At 48.0% G+C, this 17,402-nt stretch overlaps 1 protein-coding gene across 9 annotated transcripts in view; it reads left to right on the top strand.

Annotated features, from left to right (window-relative positions):
* The window catches only part of ADGRB1 (adhesion G protein-coupled receptor B1), a 370,873-nt gene extending 361,994 nt beyond the window's left edge, over nt 1-8,879 (top strand). For 8 of the 9 annotated variants that reach the window (XM_074943760.1, XM_074943759.1, XM_074943755.1 and 5 more), the window contains one exon: nt 6,038-8,878. In XM_074943760.1, the coding sequence (XP_074799861.1) occupies nt 6,038-6,235 (198 nt within the window). In that variant the 3' untranslated portion in view covers nt 6,236-8,878. Of the gene's footprint in view, nt 1-6,037 lie in introns of all 9 variants that reach the window. The other variant, XM_074943756.1, reaches the window with a different exon arrangement.
* Nucleotides 8,880-17,402: the final 8,523 nt, after the last annotated feature.

The raw sequence follows: 17,402 nt of genomic DNA, 5'->3' as shown, positions 1-17,402 counted from the left end.
TCTCACTCACCTGATCCTGCCCAGCACTGCTCATTCCAAGGTGCTAGCTTTTTTTTTTTTTTTTTTTTTTTTTTTTCCCTCCTCCTCCTCCTCCTCCTCCTCCTCCTCCTCCTCCTCCTCCAAGGCAGCTGGTCATCCCTCCTTGAGCTCCAGGAAACAACTGGAGCTGCTCTGCCCTGCAGCTCTTCTTATATGGGCCTGCCAGGCCCTGACTGGCTGTTCCTCTGAGCCCTTCTCTGATTGGCTGCCTCCTGCGCAGTCTCCCTAGGGCTCTTTTAACCCCTTAGAGCCCAGTGTGGGGCAGGCACCCCATCACAGAAATAAATTCTGAAACCAGCCATAAAAGCTTTGTCCAGCTCTAGCCTTGATCCCCAGCAGGTCCCTGACAGAGCGTGTTCTTAAGTAGAGCTGAGTGAATAATTGATTTTTTTTTGGTTCAGTGGCCAAACCAGAAAAACTGGGAGGGCGGGAAAGAATTTGTTTCAGATTGACTGAAGTTTTGTTAAACCTGAAATGATTTTTTACGTATTTATTTTTCATTTTGCTTATTTTTTGGGGTGGGGTGGGGATATCCTTTTTTGTTTGATTGCTTTTGTAAATAATCTAGCAAAATTTTGAAATGGAACATCATCATGAAACCAAAAGTTGAAACATGTAGCTTAGAAAGTGTTGAAACACAATGTTTTGTGTTAATTTTCTCTCTTTTTGGCCAAAACTATTCACTGAATTCGACCCAAATTCACAAGTGGTTTTGGTTAACCTGAATCTGTGTATTATGACAAGTGAATAATTCATCTGAAAAATTTCAGCTGTTCCTGAGATGGCTATGCCCTGGCCTCTTGTGGTCTTCTCCAGACATGGCTTGATCCAGCCACTTTGCAACCAGTTCCTCCTGCTCAATCACCAGGAGACTGTATCAATTTCACTGGTGCTTTCATTGATGTATTCCAGAGTGGAAGGAAGAAAGGATTGTAAGTCACACCTCCAGGCTGCAAGGGGCAAGGGTCTGGATGTGGAAATCCTCTTATGGACAAGGTTGAGGAGCTCTGCTTTGTGTCTCTATATCCTCTGCTAGAAATGTGCCTCTCAGCTGGAGGTTTGCACCATCAGAAATGTACCATATGGTTCCGAGGCTCATCAAAGGCTCTTCTGGAGAAACTCCCCTCTCTCCCTTCTCCCCACTGCCAGCCGGAGCTTTCAAAAGGCTTTTCAGACCTTCCCAAAGAACATACTGTTGTAGGTAATTAGTAGTCTGGGCCATGTGTCCGCCTGGCATATCCCAGTGCACATCAGAGCTAATTCACTCATTTGCTGGCTACCTGTCTTTCTGTTAGCTGGCTTGGTAGCTGGAGACATTGCTTCAGAGTGGGAAAATTCAGCCAGAACAGAGAGCGCGGTTGTGGGCTGAGCATTCAGGGCTACAAGGCCAATCTCTGCGTCGAATTTGGAAAATAGAGAATCTGCTCCTAGGAACCCAGTTCTAATCATTGTGAGTCCTTCAGCAGGGGCCCCCCACTCCCAGGCACGACGTCCCTGCTCCACTTCACATTTAATGCTCTCTGCACTTTTTAAAGGCTTTGATGAAACGATAATTAGCAACGGTTAAAAGGGAAATTAGAGTGTCTTTTACAGGGAACGCTACATAAAGTGTAATAATTGCTACAATAAATTCTGTTATGAAAACTGCAGACAACCTTAATTAATTCAGGCATAAAACATCTCTAAGCTGTCCAATGTCCCATAGACCATCCATCAGCAATCCCGCACCCCACGTAGCTCATCTGCTACCCACCATCCTGTCTACCTTCCATCAGCTACCTTGCTGCCCATATAGCATCCCTGGACTGTCATCAGCGACAGACCTTATCATGCACCTTACATGGTTTTCAGAAGTTTGGGGTGCACCCCCTGCCCATTCTCCCCCAACCTATTATACAGCAGGTGCCTTTTTAAAGAGAAGAAGCTGAGTTATCGAGCAGGTGGAGCAAAGGTGCAGTAGCCTGGAGGATTCTGGGTACTAATTCTGGCTGAGCCATTGGCTTCCTCTGTAACTTTGGGGCATGTAACCTGGATCCAAATATTTTCAGTTGAAGCCAAGGGGGGCCTGCAAGTGCTCAGCACTTAAAATCAGGCCCAGGGTGTCTGAGTTTGGGTACCCATGAAACTGAAGCCCCCGAAATCAGCGGGCACGCTGGAAAATTTGGGCCTTGCGCTGTTAGTGCTTCAGTCAAACACAGTTGTGCAACATAGTGAAAACCAGACAGCTTGCTGTGTACAGGTGTGGCATCACCAAGCTATGCAGGTAGATGAAATACTAACCAAACCAATGAGGAGAGGCTTCCCATTGCGCCAGTAGAGTCCTGGCTCCCAATTGCTGGTGTGCCTCCTGGTGCTGGCACATCAGGGTTTGCTGCTTGGTATTCTAGACTCCCTTTCCTTCCTTAATGATGAGCCTGTATGATGGGCCAAGTGCATCAACGCTGCCTACCTTTCTTTGCTTGCGCACAGTCCCACCAGCCCTGGGCTCTGGGCTGCCGTGAGCCTGGTGGGTTGCATTACAGGCCGGTGAAGAGGAAGCAGCAGTCGAGCTGGTTGGAAAATGGATTTTCCGTCCCATGAAACTTTTTGAGCTGTTGAAAAATATTTCATCCCAAGTTGGGACAAACACCCAACTTTTAAAATTGTTTGATGAAAAAAAAAATCTGGAAAAAACCCTGTTTTGGGTCCATTGGCCCATTTTGTTTCTCTAAAGTTGAAACATTCAGCTCTGATTTGATTTCAACCCTCCCAGCCGGGAGAGGGATACACAATTTTATTTCCTCAGAGCAACAAGCCCATGGAATGTGTCAGGCCAAGGAAATGATTCCATCTTTTTGAATTATTGGCACTTTCTGTTTCTCTTTACCCATCTTCCTGGCTCTCCCTGAGGCCTTAGACCTGGGGCCAGCGCCAGAGCAGTTTGCAGTGGGATCACACAATTCTGTCCTCAGGTTTTGCTTTGCTATGGATTGGTGGGTCTTTCCTCCTGCCCAGAAACTCTGCTAAGACACTATGACAATAAGTAGCAGTGGCCATCTTATATAAGCAGCTCAAGGTGTCCCAGGGACACAGAGACCGAATTTTAATCATTTCCATGGGGAGGTAAGAAGAAAAAGGACACTGGAACTAACCACTGATCCCCATTAGTCTTTTTGCAAAGAGCAAGGGATGTTTAAGCCCCCGCATCTGGGCCACTAGTCAACTCAGTTAAGTCTCTTCAGCCTACTAAATTCATCTTGAAGATCCAGTTGGATACGATATTCTTCTGCACTGTGCATATTAAACTGGTGTGCAGCGTGGCCCACCTCAAAGGCAGCTGCGTCAGCGACAGGAGCCGTGCTCCTTATATTTAGTGTATTTTAATGGTTTTCATGTGATCTGGGGCGGCGCTGACATGCATGCGGGCTGGCTACCTCTGTCTGGCCACACAAACAGGACAGCAAAGGCAAGCTTCCCCCGGCTGCTCCTCTCCCTGGCCTCTGAAAACCACACTTTAAATGCTGGCTTGCATCACCCGTTCAGATGACTTGGCTGGGTCTCAGGGTAGTTCCCAATTGTTCATGTCCCTAGAGTGGCGAGTTCACACTGAGTGGCTTGTTCAGGTTTCGGTGCTCAGAAGACACCCAGCACAGGAATGGCTGGGACCGTTTCAAGTCAAGCTTAAAGTATATTAGCAGAACTGAGTTGTTGGGGGCCAGGCCTAGAGTACTGGGGGGTGCTAAAGGTCAGGACTGAGGTGCATTGGCAAAGCTCTTGAGCTTGTGTGGAAGGGCAGGTTTAAAATAACAGGGTCCTGCTGCTGAAGGTGGCCTTAAATAATACCCAGATCAAAGGAGGTCTTTCCATTGCAAGAAGGGAGGGGAGTTACTTACTACAGTGACGTATACTTATCCCACCATCTGTGCCCCGTTCTGTGAAGTATCCGAGATGTGGACTGGGTTTGCCCTGAAATCAGTGGCTTGTGGTACTACACCATATTGTGAGATCTTGTCTTTGGACTGGTGTTTATGCACTGACACGGGGCCTATCAGCTGGCCACTGAGGCCTGGTCTACACTGGCGGGAGTAGGGTGGGAATCGATCTAAGTTACGCAACTTCAGCTACGTGAATAACGTAGCTGAAGTCGATGTACTTAGATCTACTCACCGCGGTGTCTTCACTGCGGTAGGTCGACTGCTGACGCGCCCCCGTTGACTCCGGCTGCGCTTCTCGCTCCGGTGGAGCACCAGAGTCGACGGGAGAGCGCTCGGTGGTCGATTTATCGCGTCTTCACTAGATGCGATAAATCAACCCCCGCTGGACCAATCACTCCGGAGGTAAATGTAGACATGCCCTGAGCCACATACATGCAGAGAAGGGCTGCAAGGATGATCGGGGTATGGAGAGCCTAGTTTGTGGAGGAGCTTGGCTTCTTTAGTCTAGCAAAACAAAGGCTGAGAGAGGATCTGATTGCTCCCTGTAAATATGAGGGAGAAGAGCTATTTAAGCTACAGGACATTGTCAGCACAAGAATAAATGGGGATGATCTGTCCAATTGTAAATTTTGTCTGGAAATTAGAAGAAGGATTCTAACCACTGGAGGGGTGAGATTCTAGAACAGCCTCCCAATAGGAGCAAGAAACCTAACTAGTTGGAAGATCCAGCTTGCTAGGTTAGTGAAGGGGGGGGCTATATGACAGGGCTGCCTGCAATAGCAGGGGACTGGACTCACTTCCCCAGGAGGTCCCTTCCAATCTTAAATTCTAAAGTGTCTTGACAACCATGACAGAGTGAGGAGTAGAACCCATGGCAGGTGGCTATATTAGATAGGCAGACAGAGCTCTAAGTTTTTGATTTGTGGCTCTCCCCACAATGTCACGCACAGGAAGTACACTGAAACACCACAGTTCAGTGTGTGGATATGATTCTTCCAGTCAATACCTCTGCATAACGGCACAAGGACTATAGAGTGGATCTGGGTGCATGTGACCTGCATGTACATCTTCTTGCCTTCTCCCCTATTTTTCTTCCTCCTCATGACCTGAATCATCTTTCCTTTCTGTCCACATCTCTTCCAGACCAAACCCTTTTCCATGGCAGGTGGTTTGCAGAGAACTTCATGGTGCTATTGTGTCTGGGAGAACCCATTTTATTCTAATGTTTGGGTGCTTTTTAGGGCTGATAAAGGGTGAAAAGCATCTCTGTTAAAAAGCGAAAAAGGGGGAAGCTCCATGGAACGCCAATTGAAAATATTATCCATGCATGTGTTTCCATTCACACATGATCATGAGAACACGCCACAGATTATGAAACCCCTGGCAACCCCTATAAAATATACTAGAGCATTCTACAATATGTTTGTAGAAACTTCAGAATGCCATTCGTGGGTTGATTGCAATGGTGACACACTGGCATAAAGTTGCACTAACATAGTGGTGGATCAAGTCCCAAAAGTGTCATTTGGAGTCAGTGGAAAAACTGCTATTGATTTCAGTTTTGCAGAATTGAGCCTTTAATCATCACAGGTATCGTCAGTAAAAAAAGCAATTACATTTATGAGATGTTTATTGGGTGTGGATATAGTTATAGATATATAGAGATGGACTGTGCCCCTTTAAATACAGCTGGTGAAAAAATGATTTTTATGCAAAAATTTCTATGGAAAATAAAACTAAATAATTTTCTTCTAAATGTTCCATGGAAATGTTTGATTTTTTTTTTGGTGAAATTCAAATACTGAAAATATTCATCTGAAACCTGAAATATTTTGGTGTTCAGTATTTCATGGAAAAACTGAAATTTTCCTGGCAAGCAGCCATTTTTCACCAAAAAACCCCCTTGTTTATTTGAAAAACTAATTTTCTTTCAAGAAAGAATTGTGATAGAAAATTGTCGCCTAGCCGTATCTTTAAAACAAAAAGACAAGAAGAAATCTAGCGGATCAAGGGTAGTGTTTGCAGGACTGGCAGTAACTTTCTTTTTTTCCTCTTTCTCTGTCTTTCTTTCCTTTGCTTTGTAGCAAGAAAAACAGCAGACACCAAACAAGAGACCCTGGGAAGGAATCAGGAAGGTCCACTCACCACCATCATGGGTTAAAAAGGACATGGAACCTTTACCACAATCTCCCTTAGAACTAAAAACTGTAGAGTGGGAGAAAACAGGTGCCACCATACCTCTGGTGGGACAAGACATTATTGACCTTCAGACAGAGGTCTGAGCAGAAAGGAAAAAAGGGACTTTTTTTTTCTGGAAAAACGAACAAAACAAACAAAATTTTAAAAGCTGATTAAATTCAATCGAAAGTGAGTGCGGAAGAGTGTTTGGTTTCTTTTGAAACCTTTGCTAAAAAGAAGTAACTTTTGTACTGTTCTCAGCAGAGAGGGGGAATATTACTTTATAGAACTTAGTAGCAGTAGGTACAGAACAAAGCTATCTTCCCTGGGTAGGCCCAAAGAGGACATGAGCCTGTAAAAGTAAAAGGAGGGGGCGTGGGTGGGGCGGGTGGGGAACAAAATCAACACGACACTTTAGTGGCGAGAGGATGACGGGGAGCCATCGCCAGATATGTTGAGTCTTCCTGCTCTGGAACTGGGAGCAACGAAAGGACACTGGGAGCAAATATGGCGGCAGAAGGGCCAAGAGGATTGGGGTTGTCTTGGGGGGAACAAGGAGCAGGGATTAATTCAGCGGGAACCCAGCCAGGATGCTGGCTAGCCAAAGGCTGCAGGGGAAAGCTCAGCATTGGCTGGTCTATGATGTCCCATTGCATGGCAGTGGGAGGGAGAGAGACATATCCTGCTCATTTCTGTTCCCCCCGGCCCAGCTCTTTGGAGAAAAAGGGAACTGGAGTTACGAAGCTGTTTCATCCTGTGGTCAAGAAGACCACTGCACTCCAATCTGGAAAATTAGGTTCTCAGCCATGGATCTACACAAGCCAGCTCAGAGGATGCTGTGGGGGAGACGCCGGAAATAGTGGTTGCAGCATATGGCTAGCAAGAGCGGCGTGGTGGGTATTTCCCCCCATCCCTCTGCAGAGGACTTCTTGAACTCTCTGAAAAGTGGGATGCACAGAGTGGGAAGAGAGCTTCTCTTAAGTCAGCAACATACCCATTCATCTCGTCTCCAGATAGAGACACTAAAAAAACAACAAAAAGAATGTAGGTCATTTCATTGACTGTTAAAAACAGAGATAAACTCAACGCGAACCTTGTGTAAAGGTTCATATGGCCTCATTGTCTTTCCCTTTTCTTTGTTTGGTTTGGTTTGAGACTCGACCTATTTCCAGCCACCTCCCCTGGAAGCCACAGTGACCTGCTTATGTACCTGGAGACATTCAGTATACGGAGACTATTGCCATAGGACATTGAGACAAACTGATAAATGAGTAACATACACTTGGAAAAAAAATCTATTTTTTCTTCTTCTTTTCTTTTCTTCAATAAAAACAGAACTTGAAACCCAAGACCTTTCCTTTCTTTGGCTCTTGTCATTTCAAATATCTTTCTGTAGCTTGGTTCCATGCACATGCGGGGCAAGGATGTCACTTTCCAAACGCTGAGTGGGAGTCCCCTGTGGAAAGATTGGGATGGTGAGGAACACACGGGCCCTTGTGTGCAGTAGGTTGGAATGTTCTGTTTTATTGTATTCAAGTCACTGGCTGGTTATTCTCCTTACACTCCACCCTATCTTCACTACTTCACAGAGCTGGGAAACTGGTTTCTAGTACTAGTGGAAGGAAAGGAAATAGGTAGAGCTGGACACAAAATGGGGACATTTTTTCATTCAAAATTGTGCATCAATGTTATTTTCATGAAAAATTTTCCTCAATTTTTTCATGAAAAAAGTTCATCAACATTTTTACACACAAAAAAGTCCAACGGTTTTTGCACAAAACATTTTTGTCCCCCCAGAAAGTTGTCCAAATTTTTTCATCTGAACATTTTAAACAAAATAATTTCTATCCGCATTTTTCCATGATCAAATGTTGATGTTGTTATTTTTATAAAAGACTTTAATCGGAAGTCCTCACATAACATAATTTTCACCAGTTCTTTTCCCACAATGTTTGTTTCACCAAAAATGGACATCTCACTTTTGATCAATTTCCACCAGCGCTAAGCACCTAATTGTGAAACATCACATTGAGCCAAAACAGCAGCTAATCTAGATCAGGGTTTGATTTATGTGTGTTTGTGTGTGTGTTTCTTTTTTTAGGAAAAAGCTAAAGACGGGAACAGAATTTAAAACAATCAATGACATCAAATTGTGCTCCCCCCGCCGACAGCGGTTGCTTGATATGCAAGCATTTTTTAAATTTAATTTCAGGCCACACGGTTTAGTTTTTTTAAAGTATAATGGCATTTATCTTGTCATTAGCTGTATAATATTAAAAATAAAATGAAATTTTAAAAAATTAGAAAATCCAAATAGTAAAAAAAAAAATTACTTATAAAAACTGTGATGTAATTGTCAGATTTTAGATTATTCTATGAAACAGGAAAGCACAAAGGCCTCCCATAAATGCCGGGTTGTATAATACGTAATTATTATAATTACACATAATGAATTTTAGCATACAAATATCTTTCTACTGTGTTTTAATTCTTTTTTTCCCTTCCCTACCCAACCAATCTCTCCTCCCTCCTTCTTCCTAACCTTTCCCACCTGCTCCTCTCATTCCAGTCAAGCTGCAGGACATTAACAGTGTTATGTAATTACAGAGATAAATGTTTGTTTAATAACTGTTGATATTCTACTTTTTCTGCTCAGTTTCTCTGGTTAATACTGTTTTCTCCTCACCCTTCTCTGCCCCTCCCATTTTCAGCTCCCTTATTTCTGTGTTCGTCAGTTTTTTCTGTACAGTTTTCAGAGCACAAATGAATGTGTCTTATTTCTAATAAAAAAAAGTGTAAACTCTGGTCATGTCTGATTTTTAAAAGCCCGCTTCCACATCTTGTACCAAGGGCATCTGGCATATGAGGGTTAGGCACGTACTGGTGGCCAGCAGAGAGTTGCAGGGATCAATCCTGCTATTCTTTCACAGGCAAAACTCCCACTGGCTTCCCAATGTAGTTTAGGATTGCGGAATTTCACCTATAGACAGTAAGGGTCAAAGAGTTTGCTTTGCTCAACCAGTTTAACCACCTCTAGCACCTACCCTCTGTGGGACAATGTCCTGTGTTCTCCCTAAATATCTTGCCATATGTTGCCTCAACCATGTCTCCTAGGAATCAAAGCCACTGTCCAGTTGCTGTTACCATTAAGAGCATCATCCTAGTCTTTAGCTAGATCTTTTCCTTCCTTAACTTTCAGCCATTGCACCTCGTCCTACCATCTTCAAAGACATGGCAAGGATTTGTAAGTCTATTAAAACTTCCCAAATACATAAATAGTAGAAGAATTGAAATAAAGCCTCATAAATACAATAGATGTGGGACTTCTCTAAATAGGGCCCAAGTCTCTATTGCTTTGCACCTTGTGTCACTGTTAACAGCTATGCAAAGTGAGTTGAAATTAGGTTCTTCTTCGAGTGATTGCTCATATTGATTCCAATTAGGTATGCGTGAGCCATGTGCACAGTCATCGGAAAGCTTCCCCTAGCAGCACCCGTCGGGTTGGCTGTGGAGCCCCCTGGAGTGGCGCCTTCATGGTTCTCAATATATGACCCTGCTGACCCGGCACCGCCTCAGTTCCTTCTTACCACCAGTGACGGTCATTGGAACTGTGGCATCTTGCTTTGCAAGCTCTCCATGTTTCCATAGCTTCTGATCGGACTCCTGGAACTGTCAGTGGATGCCCCGGTCACATTGCCTCTCCTGCCCGACCTAATCACTCAGGACCATGGTCGTCTTCATCACCCCGACCTGCAGTCCCTCACAGCTTGGAAGCTTCATGGTTGAGCCCAATGGAGCTTCTGTGCTCAGAACAAGTAAGGGAGGTCCTACCCAGCAGCAGGAAGCCCTCCACTAGAGCCACATATCTGGCAAAGTGGAAAAGGTTTACTTGTTGTGTGACCAGCGTCATACACCCCCTCTCGAGGCACCTGTACCTCTCATTTTAGAGTACCTTCTGCACCTGAAACAGCATGGCCTGGCAGCGTCCTCCATAAGGGTACACCTCGCTACTATCTTGGCCTTTCACCCGGGAGTGTCTGGATGCTCCGTGTTCGCCAACCCTGTGGTTGGTCGGTTCCTCAAAGGTCTGGAATGCCTACATCCCCAGATCACACAGCTTGTCTGTACCGCCCCCAGCCCTGCCCCCATCTCTTACACGCAGTTGTCTGCATCTCCTGTCTGGGGGGGGGTGTGACGTTCCCCTCTGGTGTTATCTGGACCAGTGATCTGCTAGGTCACTCCAATCCTTGACTCTGGGAGCCAGCCTCACCCCGCTGTGCTGTGAGAACCCCCACTCCTGGGCTGTTCACACACAGCCTCTGGCTTGTAAGCTGCTCCTTGGATTGTGCAACCGAATGACCCTAGCTAATATCTCCGGTCCCAGACACAATCAGACACTCTGTCTTCCAGTGTCCAGTTATGTCCACTCGACACTGCAAGCGTATATGAGTTTGTCAATTTAACAATTAAATTGATATGTACCAGGCTTGTTATCCCAAGGGGAGCTCTGACACGCTTCTAACCAAATGCTCTGCTTCAGGTAGAATAAACAAACGAATGTATTAACTACAAAGATAGATTTTAAGTGATTATAAGTCAAAGCATAACAAGTTGGATTTGGCCAAATGAAATAAAAGCAAAACACATTCTCAGCTGATCTTAACACTTTCTGTGCCTTTATACACTTAGATGCTTCTCACTACAGGCTGCCTGGTTGCCCTTCAGCCAGGCTCTCCCCTTTGATCAGCGCTTCAGTCGCTTGGTGATAATCTCTGTAGATGGAGGTGGAAGAGAAAGAAAGAGCATGGCACATGTCTCTCCCTTTTTTCATGTCCTTTCTTCCCTCTTGACTTTGCCTCCCACCCTCTTCAGGGTCAGGTGAACATTACCTCATCACAGTTCCAAGCTGACCAAAGGAAGGGGGGTGACTCCCTGGAGAGTCTAACAGATTCTTTTGTTGCTGCCTAGGCCAGTGTCTTTTGTTACTGTGAGGCTGTGCTGGGTTTATCCCATACATGCCTTGATGAGGTGTGAACTGCCCCTCTGCTCTTAGAGAGTTTTCCCCTGGGCTTGCTTTAAGTCATAATGTTACGTTTTCAGCCTTGTAACTATATACATGAAATTATAACCTATAACATTACTATAACAACAATGCTCAGTACATCATTAGCCTTCCAAAGACACCCGACATGACAAACTTTGCATTGGATACCACACAATCGTATAAGGATGAACATGTGGGTGCAGGGGGTTCCCCGAGGTACAGAGCGTCACAGGGGTGTGTGCTGCTTGAATGCAATAACACAACCAGGGAGAGCTGCCAATGAAGCTGGTTCCCACCCCAGTGGACAGGGCTGTGGGCGGTACAGCCTTGCCAGAGGACCTGCCAGCATGGGGCGCTGGCTCCTGGGAGTGGCAGCCCCATGTTCTGCTCCTTTCACCACTGCGGTTCCCAGGAGAGCCCTGCGGTTCTGCGGACACTGAGTTATATCCACAGATATCTGCATCCATGGGTATACATTTGTATCTGTGCAGGGCTCTACATACTGGGTCAGACCAAAGTCCATCTAGCCCAATATTCTGTTTTCAAAGGTGGTCAATGCCAAGTGCTTCAAGGCAAGGCAATGAAGAATCAGAGCCTCAAATCAGGTAATACCCAGGTACATACATTCAACCCAGTGGGAACACCTAGAAAGTAAATATAACAAGTTCATTTTCCAAATGGACTCGAGCACTGACTTTAAAAGAAAGCCAAGGCAAACCAATAAACATGTGGCCGATGTGTAGTCATGTTGCTTAATGCCCGCCTGGATCGTGCTCAGCTTCCACAGTGTTACGGGTGGCTGTGAACCTCTACGGAACAGAATCGTAATAGTAATAGCGAACAGAAATCAACTCTGCAGCCGAAGACTCAGTGATGTAAACAAGGTCGCAGCAATCAATTGCTTGCGCGACCGGTTTTGTTCAAGCCCTGTGACTAAAGTGGTTTTCTATTTCGGAGCAGGAAAGATGTTGGCATGTGGATTTCTCAACCGAAACCAATCAATGGGGCATTGCATGTCAGTGCTCATGGAACACCCCCCACCCCCTGAATGACTCGGGGTGCATCCGGGTGGTCTGAGCGAACCAGACAGACAGAAAAGGCAGCTGAGTTTCTTAGCTGATGGTGGTGTCGCCTGCCATGGCTGGGACTGACTAGTGGGGGGTTTTGTTTTCTTTTGGAGCGGCTCAGAAAATCAGGTCATTAGCGAGTGTGAGGTTATCCCGTCAGCTGAGATTGACCTTTACATTCCAGGGCAGGGGTAAAGACCTGTTAGTACCCAGCAGCTTGCTCTGAGTATACAGACAGTGTGAGTAGCATTGTAATTACAGAGATCATTCACAGAGACAAGGAGAGAGAGAGAAAACAAGACCTTGGGTTCTTGTTTGACCATGATAATAGCACTGCAGTGAAAGCAGATCTGTTTGGGGAAGGATGATGTCATGGCTAAGGCACTGGGCAGAGACCCAGGAGATCTGGATTCAGGGCTTAGCTCTACCATACTGTTGCTGTGGGTGACCTCAGGCAGGCCACTTAGGGCTAGATCAACAAAGGAGACTTAGGCTCAGTGGTTCAAGGCCTGACTTAAGGAGCTGTGTCACCTAGTAGAATTCAGCATGGGGACAGTTGGGTGCCCAAGAATGGGAATGACAGAAGCTGGCACGCTGAGTGGGGAGCTGCCGAAGTTAGCCCATAGGAAATGCCTAAGCCTCAAGCTTCAAAGGTAATTAGGTGCCTAACTCCAGGCTGGAGGGAAACACTTCCCTTTGCTTTGGACTCACAGCAACGACCCCCTCCTGGAATCAGGCACCTAAGCCAGGCCCACTGATAGAGTTGTGGCTGGTGCACAGGGGCCCACGCGAATTAGAAGGCCGGGGCATAGCGGTGCTGGACTGGTCCGGAGTGGCGCTCCGGCACCTGAAATCCAGGCTGGAGTGGTGCAGCCAGCACTTGGCGCTCAGGCTCGCAATGCCACTGTAATTTGGCCTGGCTGCCCCTCCGTAATGCCAGACAGAGGGGTGGTTGGGTCAAATGTGCCCGGTCACACCACCAATATTCCCTTTACGCCGTACGCCCGTGCAGCAGTAACCACTTCACACGGCTGGGAGTAAAGCCGGCACCCGCCTTCCAGCCCCTCCTGCTGGAATCTGTGGTGACTCGTCTCGGCGCCGGGGACCCTCGAGCCAGCAGGGGTGGATGAGGAATGGGGTGGAGGAGGCAGGGGCCAAGGCTGCCATTTAGGTAGGGCAGGGAGGCTGCTCATGGTCCTGTCCTGGGCTACCTGGAGCCAACTGGCAGAGGCTGGTCCCAGCCGCCAGCAGCAACATCCAGGGGCTGGCGGTGCTGAAAGGAGCCCCCAGCAAGCCAGCCCAGTAGGGAGCTCTGGCATGGGGGAGGGATGGGCAGACAGGAAGCCCACGTTGGCGCCACTGCTGGGATGCCGTGCTCTCCTGCCCACTCAGGCAGGTGAAAACCTGCACTGGGGGCTATTTCTCTGTTCCCCTGCCACTGGCTGGGTCAGCCCTTTCTTGCAAAAGAAGACAGTGGCCATATCCATAGCCCAGTGGCTAGCACGCTTGCCCAGCACATGGGCGATCCAGGTTCAACTCTTCAGCCTGCCCGACTCAGAGCAGCAGCCTGAATCTAGGCTTCCCACTTCCCAAGAGAGTGGGGTACTTGGGGGTTGGGCTTCTCTGGCATGCCTATGTTGAAGTGGTCCCACGGTGTATGAAGTACTAGTCACTGGGCGAGAGAGAGAGTAAGGCTGACTCTGTAGTCTGGAGATCAGAGCTCTGCCCTCTGAGGTGGGAGAGTCAGGTTCAGACCCCTGCCGTTCCTTCTCTAGCCGCTGTGCTTTGAGCAGCTGATCCTGCCCCTAAGCTTAGCCAGGCGCTGGCCCTGGCCCTGTAGGGGAATGCCAAGGTTGTGAATCCCACCAGCGTGTAGGCACTTGGTACCATCAGGTCGTAAGGAGGCAGCTGTGTATATGCCCACAGGCAGAAATGAGGGGGCTTTATCTGCAGAAACGTAGGCAGGGGTACGAGGCAGTGAAATGGTTTCTGAGGCTCTGAATTTTGGTCTTAGGTACCTAAATCCCTTTGTGGATCTAGCCCTTAACCTTGCTGGGCCTCAGTTCTCCCATCTGTAAATTGGGACCGATACATTCAGTCTTACACCTTTTATCCATCCAGTCTGTCGAGAGTGTATCATCAGAGCAAGGATCAGCTCTTGCTAAGTTTTGGTGTATTATTATTAATAGTTATTATTTGAATTATGGGCCCAACCAAGCACAGGGCCCCGTTACGCTAGGCGCTGCAGAAAGGAAAGAGAAGCTATTGCCATGCAGGCCAAGCTTTCTAGATACTGTTATTCTCTATGGGAGAAATTCTGCTGTGCTAACGCAGTCCTTACTCGGGCAAAGCCCCCATCGAACTCCTACCCACAGTTGTCCAGCGAGCGTCCTCTTCAGGCCAGTCCTAGCCCTACAAGTGCTGTGGGAATTTGTGCTGCATCTTGCATCTGGGAATTACGGAGGCGTGTGACTGTCATGCCGGTCCACCGAGGCAATGAGACGGCTGTAGCAGGCAGGTAGGGGGGCCGCGACCCAGAAGTAGGCTCAAAACCACCACTCCCTGCAATGCTGGGCGTTTGTGTTGGAATTCTCCCACCCAGCCCGAAGCTCAAGTGAAAGGAAAGACAAAGTGGGCGATTGACTCAGGGCCTGGACCCAGGTCTCTATGTGAGACGCATCAGGGCAGAGGCATTTTCTCTGTAACGGAAAATGTCAGCTTCAAAGCTGTAAATTAAAACACAGCCCTGTGCAGAGCCCTTGTGACACGCCAGCGCTGTGGAGAGAGAACAATGGACCATGCTGGCGATGCAAATGAAGGGAGTGATTTGCCTGTAAAGGCGGTGGGAGGAACTGAGAGAGGAGGAGGATGCAAGAAGGAAGGGAGGTAGAAAAGAGGAATGCAGAGGAGCGCCCAGTCAGTGGAACTAATTCAATTAAAAGACAAATCGCCATCTCGTGGGCTGAGGTTTCATCCTAGGGATGGGCAATCAAAGCAGCTGTGTTGAATGGCTCATTCGAGTGCATTGACTTTGATCAGTTGCTGGCCACAGCGCAAATGTAATTGGCAGCTGCTTGCCATTCACTGATGTTATGACCGGCTGTTAATAGGGCCTAGAGAACCGCGCCAACGTCAGGGCTCCCTCATGCTCGGAGCGGTGTTTGCCCGTCGTACGAAGCAGCCCTGTCCTCAGTGGATGTACCATCGAAAAAGGCACAAGATGGGTGGGAGCGGGGGGTGAACAGCAGTGATGTGACCGGCCCTCACCAGATCAGAGCTGGGAAGAGCCCACAGGTCTCCTGAGTCCCTGGCTGGCTCCCTATCCACTAGCCCAGTGTTTCTCAACCTTTTTGATATCCAGGACCATCTTGCTGCCTTCCTGGGAGATCTCAGGGACCGGTGCCGATCCATGGACCGGTTGTCGCGAAACACTACACTAGCCACACTGCTTCTCAGCCCCATAGCCTCTCTGCTCTTGCCTTCCTTCCCCACCTCTTCAGGACTCCAGGGGTGACGCCTCTGACACGCTTTCCTCACCCTGCCTGGCCAGCTCTACATAGCGTGGAAGGCTCGCTCAGGCTCCGCTCAAGCCCCCGGAGCTAAGTGCTGCCCCATTTTCGATCCTGCCCTCTGCCCTGGTTGCATTTCACCCTACCTTCTTGGACCCTGCCAATCCGTGACATCTGCAGAGGCAGCCTGCATGCGGCGGGATGCCTGTCCACTGCTGACTAGCGGTCAGGTGGGAATGACCGTTAGTTCATAGCTGGACTGGCTTTGTGCTATCGAGTCGGCACTGTCTGCAGGGACTGTGCACCTGTTACTGCGGTCGCTAGTTGCTGCCACCTGCCAGGGAACCTGTCACCGGTGAGGGAAAGTGCTCGCGTCTCTCGGTTTTGTGAGTGTCTTCTCAGCTGCATCCTAGGGACCAAACCCTGAGCTGGTGTAAAGTGGAACCGCTTCACTGACATCCTCAGCTCTCGCATTGGTAAAAGGGGGCTATTGACTCTTCAGTTGGCTGGCATCGTGTATTGACCACTCTTTAGGGCAAGGACTCTCTTACTAGGAGGCTGCATTCCTGTACGGGACTCTGTTCTGAGGGGTGGAACACCGAGCGCCCTCTGGTGGACCAAGTGGAAGCTAGAACCAGTTGCAATGAGCGGAGAGGGACCACCTGCCTGAGGGACCGAGCAGATCCGACATGCTCCGGCCTGTGTGTGAGCCATGTTGAGCCCACGTTGCCTGCTACAGGTGGCCTACCCGGTGACTGACCTTCCAGCCCTGAGCCCGTCACCTGGCGAAGCCTAAAGTGTGATACATACATTACATAAAAACATGACAAACTCTCATCCACGTGGACTTAATAGCGAGCGAAATCATCCTATTAGTGGAAAACAATAGAGACTGTGCTAATGAGGAGGAGGAGGATGGTGGTAACAGGTTCCCACCAAAGGGACCGGCCCATCCTACGGCACTTGAGTGCATCCAACACAACGCTACAGCTAAGCCTCCAACACGACCCTGCACTGCCCCAGTCTCCTCCTAGGATTACCGCCCCGTCCCGGAGAAAGCAGAGCTCTCACAATGCAAAGAGCGAGCGGGAGAGCTCTATATAGTTCAGAACTGGTCACGTTCCTATTGAGTGTTTCAAGCACATCAGACCAGTGCCGTGTGATAGCCTCTCCTTCAAGTGGACATGTCAGGAAGATGCGAGGCCGAGCACACTGTGTGTGCAATGGGCTCTGCAGTAACGGAGCTCCACTCTGAGACTGAAAGCACCCAGCTCAGCTCTCCCTTTGCTATACTAGGGTGTGACTGCAGCTCGTTGCTGGGCTTGAGGTTATTTTCATCCATTCTTCATTCAGAATTTCACCTCATCATCTCTGCTCCCACTGTGAGTTCGTACAGTACGTAGGACCAACTCCAAAGCCCACTGGAGGCACTGGAGAGACTCCCATTAACTTGAATGGGCTGTGGGGTCAGGCCCCTAGCTTTGGTGATAGGATGCTGCTATCCCTTTAAAAACAGGGCAGGCTGGGAGCTCTCTTAAAGCTATAACCTAAGAGTGGGCAGTAAGAAGGCACTATGGTGAAGGCAAAGCCTACAAGCAGTGGAAGATGGCAGTCTGGAGGTATGTTTGGTGCGTGATTGCTTTGTCTTTCT

This window comes from Natator depressus, chromosome 2 (genome assembly GCF_965152275.1).
Source record: "Natator depressus isolate rNatDep1 chromosome 2, rNatDep2.hap1, whole genome shotgun sequence".
Lineage (NCBI taxonomy): Eukaryota > Metazoa > Chordata > Testudines > Cheloniidae > Natator > Natator depressus.
The sequence above is the reverse complement of the archived record's forward strand: the minus strand, read 5'-3'. Positions and strand labels throughout refer to the sequence as shown.